Source organism: Gossypium raimondii, chromosome 1 (assembly GCF_025698545.1).
Source record: "Gossypium raimondii isolate GPD5lz chromosome 1, ASM2569854v1, whole genome shotgun sequence".
In the NCBI taxonomy this organism is placed as follows: domain Eukaryota; kingdom Viridiplantae; phylum Streptophyta; class Magnoliopsida; order Malvales; family Malvaceae; genus Gossypium; species Gossypium raimondii.
Window position 1 is genome coordinate 46,627,817 of NC_068565.1, and position 8,594 is coordinate 46,636,410.

At 36.5% G+C, this 8,594-nt stretch overlaps 1 protein-coding gene across 1 annotated transcript; it reads right to left on the reverse strand.

The window, feature by feature from the left end:
* Positions 1-6,654: 6,654 nt before the first annotated feature.
* LOC105786119 (zinc finger protein CONSTANS-LIKE 16) lies at positions 6,655-8,365 on the reverse strand. The gene is made up of 2 exons (XM_012612428.2): positions 7,160-8,365; positions 6,655-7,053 (listed from the first exon to the last, which is right to left on the reverse strand). The coding sequence occupies exons 1-2, from the start codon at positions 8,165-8,167 to the stop codon at positions 6,796-6,798; spliced, it is 1,266 nt and encodes a 421-aa protein (XP_012467882.1). The 5' UTR covers positions 8,168-8,365; the 3' UTR covers positions 6,655-6,795.
* Between the last annotated feature and the right edge of the window lie 229 nt (positions 8,366-8,594).

Genomic DNA, 8,594 nt, shown 5'->3' on the forward strand with positions numbered 1-8,594 from the left:
AACCTTTATAACTATTTTCTCAAATATTTGAGAAAAACCAAAGAAATTTTTAATCTGTCAATAACAACCTAGTCTGTTGGGTGATATGTTTTGTTGAATTATGTGCGCCAAGTCTTCCTGACGGGTTAAGGGATGTTACATGCAGGTTGTAAGGAATAAATCATCTGTTCTTGTATACTCTACATTAAAACCAAAATCACTTACGAATTGTCCACCGGTATAACTTGATGACATAGTCGTGTAAGTGTTTCTGGCATAGAATGTCCAACTGTTGGATAGACTATGCGCCAAAGTTGAAACGAGGGCTGAAATCAATGAATGTCTTCCCATTGATGATTATGGCATTTCATGATATGAGATTTGTAACAATGTTGTGAACTCATTGCACAATTGTATGGTTGGACTTTCTACTTCGTGTTCCATTTCGACATTAACTGGAATTATTGTCAAACTCGGAGCACCATCATCGACATCGAAAACTCGGACTCTAGTATAGCTGATCTACTAAAGCAATGTGAATCAAGCATTGCCTCGACCTCCATGTCGCCTTTCAAGTTAAATATATCATATTTATTGGGGTTCAGTGACATTATATATCTATATTTCAAGCTCGATGTTCTTCTCTGGCTTAAACTCGCCACTTCCATCCAAATTCTTGACCGAAGCTTCAGCAATTTTATGCTCTTGTTGAACGCCAATTCTGTTGATTGGGCTGATACAAAAACGACCCCAATATCGGTGTGAAAAATTTCATCGTCGTTATAAATAACGGCTTTAACTATTCAACTCATCTTCAACCAAATAACCTATTTCACATATTTAAAACGAAAACATTATGTAGAAAAAAATAGTACTAATTATCCAATAACTGTAACACCCTTAACCCGTATTCGACGCCAAAACAGGGTTACGGAGCATTATAGGACTCACAGATCAAACAAACAGACATTTCATTTCATATCACATTCATGTAAAAAAATCAATCAAATTCAGACATATCATCCCTACTATGAGCCCTCACGGCCCAAAATAAACGCTAAAAATAGGTTGGGACTAAACCGGGTACTCAAAGAATTTTTCAAAAAACATTTAAATTTTTCAAAAGTGCAAGAGGCACATGCCCGTGTGTCTCACACGGTCAAGAGGCATGCCTTTGTCCTAGCTCGTGTCCTAGCCCGTGAGCTTACTGACTTAGGTCACACGGCCAAGCCAAACGCTTGTGTGCTAGGTTGTGTGACACGGCCAAGCCAAACGCTTGTGTGCTAGGCCGTGTGAAAAATGGTGAGCATACTGACTTATGACACATGGCCAAGCCACACGCTCGTGTGCTAGGATGTGTGAAAAATAGTGGGTATACTGACTTGTGTCGCACTGCCAAGTCAAATGCCTGTGTGCTAGGCCATTTGAGGCTACTGACTTGTTTTCTTTAAAAGTTACAGGGACACACGACCGTGTCACCTGGCCGTGTGTCACATACCGCTGAGACACATGCCCGTGTGTCACACACGGATGACACACATGCCCGTGTCTCTGCCATTGTGGACAAAAATAGGTCATTTTTCAAGTCATATTTCTCACCCAAATTGGTACCAACCTAAACACATCAATTTTTATATGACCATGACATAAATAGGCATTCAAAACCAACCAAAATTAAGCTTAAAACATGTAATATCAACAAATACAACCATGATGGCCATAGGCTCCTCAATTGACCATTTATAAACATGCCAATTATGTATCCCAAACTTACCTAAATGGTCAAACACATATATATAATTTTACCAAAAACTTAACCTATATGCCACTTATCAAGCTCAACTATTTAGTACCCAAAATATCAATTCACAAACTAGCATATTCACATGATAAACATACACCAAATATGATAAGGCTATTTACATATTTACATAACAAAATATACCCAAAATACAAGCCTAATCAAATGGCTAAAACTTAACAAAACACGTGGGTTATCATTAGCCAAAATGACCTATAAATGCCATTAAAACCATAAGTACCAAAATAGCCGATAGATAGTGTGATGAAATCTCCAAAAACTTCCACCCCAATGAGCTTCCGAACCACTATAAAACACAGAAAATAACACAAAGTAAGCATTTAAGCTTAGTAAGTTCGTAATTCAAAAATAAAGCTTACCACTTCAATTTGTAAACGTAATCCATTTAAGTCAATCCAATATGTATTGGCCTTAGCCTAAACAACATTAGCCTCTCAATTTTAATTATCACATAAACCAGCAAATCATCTCAAAACATCATAGCATAAGTACACACTACTCAAGTGCATTCACCTTTTAAGCATATGGCTTAGCATATTTCGATCATCCAATAACTCATACATTTCCATACTTTTATAGCAATTCTAATTGAAGCATTTATCAATATTTCCTTCTTCTCATACCCATTGAACCACTAGAATAATATCGGATACACGAGAATCTCACACACTATGTGCCAACATGTGGTCAAAACCACTACTATCTCATATCTCGTATCAATGCTCTCTTTCAAGCCATAAACGGGTCTACTCACACAAGGTGTCAGTTAAGACGTAGCTACACGGTGCTGCTCACACAAGCTGTCAAGTAACCGTGACACATGCCAGAAACTCATCCACCAGTAGGACGTACGAGACCAGCACCCAAAACACGGTAACCCCTAATGGCATGTCATTTGTATCCTATATATTCCTAAGGTTCAAATGGGATCTGAAAGTCAGCAAAACTTCGATGGATATTTTCGTAGAGTCGTAATACAAATAATATAACAAAATAGCATTTAAATCAATTATAATTTAATACTAATTAAATATACAAACTTCCCTCAAACTCATACGGAGAAAAATGATCGTTTAGTCCAACACTTTATCTTTTCTCCGATCTAATTCCGTATGTTGTTTTTCTTGATCTATATAATCAAATTTAACTAATTCAAACTTCATTCTAATCAATTTAGTCCAAAAATAATGTTTTGTCAAAATTACCATTTTGCCCATAAATTTCATTAATTCACAATTTATACCATGATATTTCACATTTTTCAATTTAACCCCTAATTAACAAATTTATCAAAAATCACTTAACAAAAGTTGTTTATCTAACAACAAGAATTCATTTTCTTCCATTAAACTTCAGAAACAACTAAAATGCACTCATGGTAAAAAAACTAAACATTCAACCATTTCACAAATTAGTCCCCGGGCTAGCTAGGTTAAGCTATAACGATCCTGGAAACATAAAAATCATTAAAAACAAACTCAAAATACTCTTACATGCAAGGGATTTTCTTGGCCAAAATTTTCAAGCTCCCAAAGTCTCTCTTTGCTATAATTTGCGATTGGGAAAGATGAAATAAAGATGATAGCTTTAATTTTTTTGTTTATTTTATCATTAATTACCTAATTACCAAATTACCCTTACCAAACTTTAAAAATTACACAATTATCAAACCATGCACATCCACTATCACCTTTAATGGTTTATTTACCATATAAGGACCTCCACTTTAAAGTTCTATAGCTATTTAATACCTTTAGCTAATAGGACACAACTTTTGCACTTTACACGATTTAGTCCTTTTCATCAAATTGAACATGTAAACGTTAAAATTTCTTAACAAAATTTTTATACTATAATACTATCATGTTTTAGATCACAAAATAATATTAAAATAAATTATTTGACCTCAGATTTGTGGTCCCAAAATCATTGTTCCGATTTTAATGAAAACGAGTTGTTACAATAACAACAATACCAAAATTTACATGATCTAATTTAGTGTGTTGAGAAAATTTTTGAAATTCAAGTCTTTAACATAAACAATGTTATGGTGTTGCAAATCTCCTTACGAAAACAATCTACTCGAAATTTAAGTATGGAAGTTTTCCAAAAGAGTGACGACTCATTTTATAGCAAATATTACCCCTAGATATCAAACATAACTTCAACATGTTCGAAAATATTGGACATGAAAAGTTTGAGTGGTTTGTTGAAAAATGTATCTTGTTAGAAGTGTTTTTTTTTTAAGATTGGGCTTCCCATTCTAAAAATTATCCTGAGTTTCCCAAGGTGTTTGACAACTATCCTGGATTCTAGAAATTTTCACAGGTTAGGGTTAAAAATGGGAGAGGGAAAACGCGCATTGCATGGCATGTTTTCAGCTGAGGTGGCAAAATGTTCATTGAAAGCATGCCCTATAGGACTCGTATTCAGCTGACTTGGTTGCCATGTAGGCTGAAAACACGACCTACAAGGCACGTTTTCAGCGAACATTCTACCACCTCAACTAAATACGCGTTATGAAAAGTGTGTTTTCCCCCTCCCATTTTCAACCCTCACCCTAACCCATGAAAAATTTTTAGAATCCCGAGATAATTTTCTGACATCCCGATTGGTACATTATTTGTTTTTCTTCTTAACTCTTCCTCTTCGGTTTCCTATATGAAGGGGATTTTGCTCCCCCTAATACATCGCCTCTCTTGGCCACTATCCTTAAACTCTAAACAATTCTCTCCTAAATTGTTTTCTTTTTGTTGATGGAGATAATGTGATAGTTGTGTTTTTGTTCACGATGATGCAATAGCACTCGAAGACCACCACATTTCATCTACGGTGTAGGGATCGAACCATCACCTTAGAAACCCATCGTATTGTAACTTGGCCTCCAATAGCGGAATTATACAATCATGAGTTGAAGTATAACTAAGGCTCCTGGTTGTCAGTGGTTATGCGATCACGAGTTGGAGTATAACTTGTGAGTCCAGTTGACGGAAACCATAATCATAGAAAAAAACTAAGGGGCTTTCCAATATAATCAGTTTATTCATTTTCTGCATCTCCACCAAAGTAGTATCCTTAACCTCTTTGTTCGAAGCCTATGACAGAGTTAGGGGTAAGAGGACTTTCAGGAGAGGAGTGACTGTGGCACCGGAGAAAAGCTGAAGGTCCTTTCGGGGCGGCAATACTGCTATAGTCACTCCTCTCTAAGAGTCCTTTTACATCTAAATCTGTCACAAGTTCCCGACAATTAGGTTTTGGATATTGCTTTTCATAGAGATGGAGAAAAAGCAAAAGTTGATTATACTGGAAACTTCTTTTGTTTTTCCCTATGATTATTCTCCCGAAATTATGTATCGGGTTTATGAAGAATCCCCTTCTAGTATCATAAAACTTGAATCGTGATCGTATAACAACTGCCAACTAGGCTCTTAAGTTATACACCAACTCGTGACTGTATAACCACCATCAACTAGGACCCCTAGTTATACTTGAACCCGTGATCGTATAAGCACCGTGAACTTCGAGCTTGAGTTGCAATGTGATGGGCTTCTAAGGTAATGTTTCCATCTCGACATGGCAGATGAAATGTGTGGGTCTTCAAGATTTATCGCATCACCGTCAACTAAAATATACCTTTAAGCTAATCACAATGTACCTCAAACAAAACACAAATAAATCTTTTTCCCTAAATTTCCAACCTTAAACCCTAAAAAATAAAAACATTAAACGTTAAACAAAAAAACCCTAAATCTTAAAAAACCCTAAACCCCCCAAAAAAGAGTCGAGGAGAGAGAAACTGAAAGTGTGTCCTACTGAATGTATTTTTAGCTAAGCTGGCAGGAAAGCGCATCTTACAGGGTGCGCTTTCAGCACATTTTCTTTTCTCTCTCTCCAAAATTGGCCTATTTCCCTATATATCCCAGAAATCGACCCAAAACCCTAATTATTCTTTAAATTTGGCATTTTCTTCAATTTTAGAGAAGGTGACTCTCTTTTCTGAAAACGGGATGTTAGAAAAGTTACTTATGTGTAATTTGGGGACCATAACTCTAATATATAACTTTTGCACATTAACCTTAATTTCTAATCAGTCCATCATCAATTAGAAATTTGTTACTGTAGTATCTACACATATTTAACTCATACTTTATTTAATAACTGAAACACACTAGACCTTAATCAAATTAGATCACTTTTAATTTCGACTAACTTTTTATGATAGCAAATAATAACACGTAATTCTTCTTATTATATATGTAATGTCCATATTTTTCCAACATGATACCTTAGTCTAAAATCTTAAACTAAGAAAAATGGAGACTAATTGTAGTTTGAACATGTTAAGCTAAGGAAAATGAAGACTAGCTTAAAGGAATCAATCGACCTCGCTCAGCATCGATCAGTCAAGAGACCTACTAGCACTGAAATGTAAGAGGAAAAGTTCTAGTGCCAAATTCAAGACTCCGAGGTGAGTTGAAAAACTGAAAGAACCTAAGATTAGTAACTATGCATCGAGTTAATTTAACATCCGATTCAATAGCCATTAGACAGACAAATCGATGATTATTAGACTTGTTGAGGAAAGTATTAAATGAGAGTTTGGTTTTTAAAGCTAGAGCCATTTAGTTGTCTAATTTATTGTTAATCCAAATGAATTTTATTGTGCCTATACTTCCTAATTTGATTAAATTGGTACTTGACTTGCGACGAGTGTTGAAATTCATCAAAGGATTTAACCACTTCGAATTACTTTATTAAAATATTAGTTGTAAACGAAATCATAACTTGTTGCAATTAATCTGATTTTAAAATTTATATACTTTAATAGGCGAATTCATATTTCACAGAGAAAATAAGAGAATGTGAGAGAGTGAAGAAAATCATTCACCCTTATTTATTTATTAAAATTATGTGGAGTTTGAGAACATTGAGGCCTAAGCACCAGGAACTAGGCAGTACATCAGTGGTGACGAGTAGAAGAGGATTTGAAAGGGCTACTTGTTGAGCAATGGAAAAGCAGGTCCTGTAAGAAAGGATGCCCTTTTGACGAACCTCCCTTTCATTCGAGGCCTCTTCTCCGCATTAAGTTTGCGAACCTCGTACCTTATTTTCTTGGAGAACAACCTTGTTCTCCGCTTTTCTCTGTACCTTGATACTCTTGCTTCTCTACCTCCGTCCCCCATTGCCTGCTGCTGTCCTCCCATTCCCATCAAACCACTATAGCTCTGCTGAACTTCTGTTCCACCATTTCCCTGCAAATGGAAACCAAACCTTGTTATCATGTTATCAGCAATAGAATAACATCTATATATGGATTATGGAATAGAAGAGAACATTAGCAAATAAGTGGAAAGATACCATGCAATCTGGCCAGCATTCGTCTGGGTCCAAATCTGGTTTGCCACCAGAAGTCCAAGGAGACCCTTGGGTTGCCCAGGCGGTGATTACGGCTTCATAATCTAAGCTCAAAAGTGTCTTCCTTTTCTTCTTTTTTGCAGTATTCTCCTGACATTCCCCACCCTCTTTACTCTTCACTTCTACCTCTTCCTTTACCAACTCATCCACCCCTCCACAGCTTGGTGGAGAGTCATAGTTAAAGCTCAACTCAAACGGTTCTCTCGCCATGCCACCTTCAAAACTCTCTTCGTCTTCAATCTTCACTTGACCGTTTCCGTATGAATACTCCCTCAAGTCTTTGGAGCCCGTTAGACCCAGCTCCACCATAGTAAAGGACTCATTCTCAAGACCCTTTCCAAGCAAACTCTCAACATCAGCTGCAAACTCTGCAAGATCCATCTCAGACGGGAAAAGCCCATGTGAACCATCAACATCTTGTCCCATGAAAGCTTTAGACTCAGTTGCAGCAGTTTCAGCTTCATTTCCTACAGCACTCACCGCAGCTTCAGTTGACGTTGTAGAAGTGCATAATTCAGCAACAAAGGGGTCAAATATTGGTACCCTATAAAGAAGCTGTTCCTCTTCATTCTCTTCATTGAATATCTCATCAATACCAACTTCTGGCACAACAGGAACCGGGTTGTTCTTAGCTTTAAGTGGCTTTCGATGAATGGAGCCCTTCACGGGTCGCCTTGTCCTTGCCTTTCTGGTAAACCCTCTATCCCACGAGGGTGAAAAACTCTCCAAAGGAAGTTCATCACCTGAGGACTTAACTGAAGCAGTTTTCAGGCGGACTCTTTTATGTCTACGAGCAAGTGGATTGGCCGAATGAACTGAAGAATCGCAGGCTTGACAAAGAAAAGCATCATCAGCAGCACAGTACCAACGAGCCCGTTTCTTTATACAGCTATCACAAGCTCTAACGGTTTTGGCACCAACGGCGTTCGCCATCTTTTTGCTAGATATCATTGAACTAATACCCCGATTAATTAGTTCAAATTACGAGAGAAACAGAGACAGAAACTGGGATTCCAAAATCAATGTTACAAAGCATAGAAATTAAGTTCAAGAAAATAAAATCTGAGAACCATCAATCAAGCCAAAGATCTACAGCCTGCGCTTTATTTTAAAAGACCTTTTTGAAGTGGTACAATTATTGTGTTTATGGTGTGGAGGTCTGACCCACAAACTGCTCTTTTATAGAAACCCTTCGAAAAGTCTTCTTCCTCAAATTTTTAGATAAAATTTAAATTTTAGAGAAGGTATTATTAAGAAGGCTTTACTTAAATAGAATTTTATAAATGATAATCAATTAATGAAAATATATATTAAATTCATAGTACATTCATGATCTACGTAGAAGAAAAGTATTTAACAAGTATATTATTAAGAATTA

What these genes read in the sequence shown, in the direction of transcription:
- LOC105786119 (XM_012612428.2), bottom strand. Translation starts at nt 8,167, where the DNA reads ATGATATCTAGCAAAAAGATGGCGAACGCCGTTGGTGCCAAAACCGTT. An exon ending in AATGCTGGCCAGATTGCATG is followed by an intron (nt 7,054 to 7,159) that starts GTATCTTTCCAC and finishes TTCCATTTGCAG; the next exon opens with GGAAATGGTGGAACAGAAGT.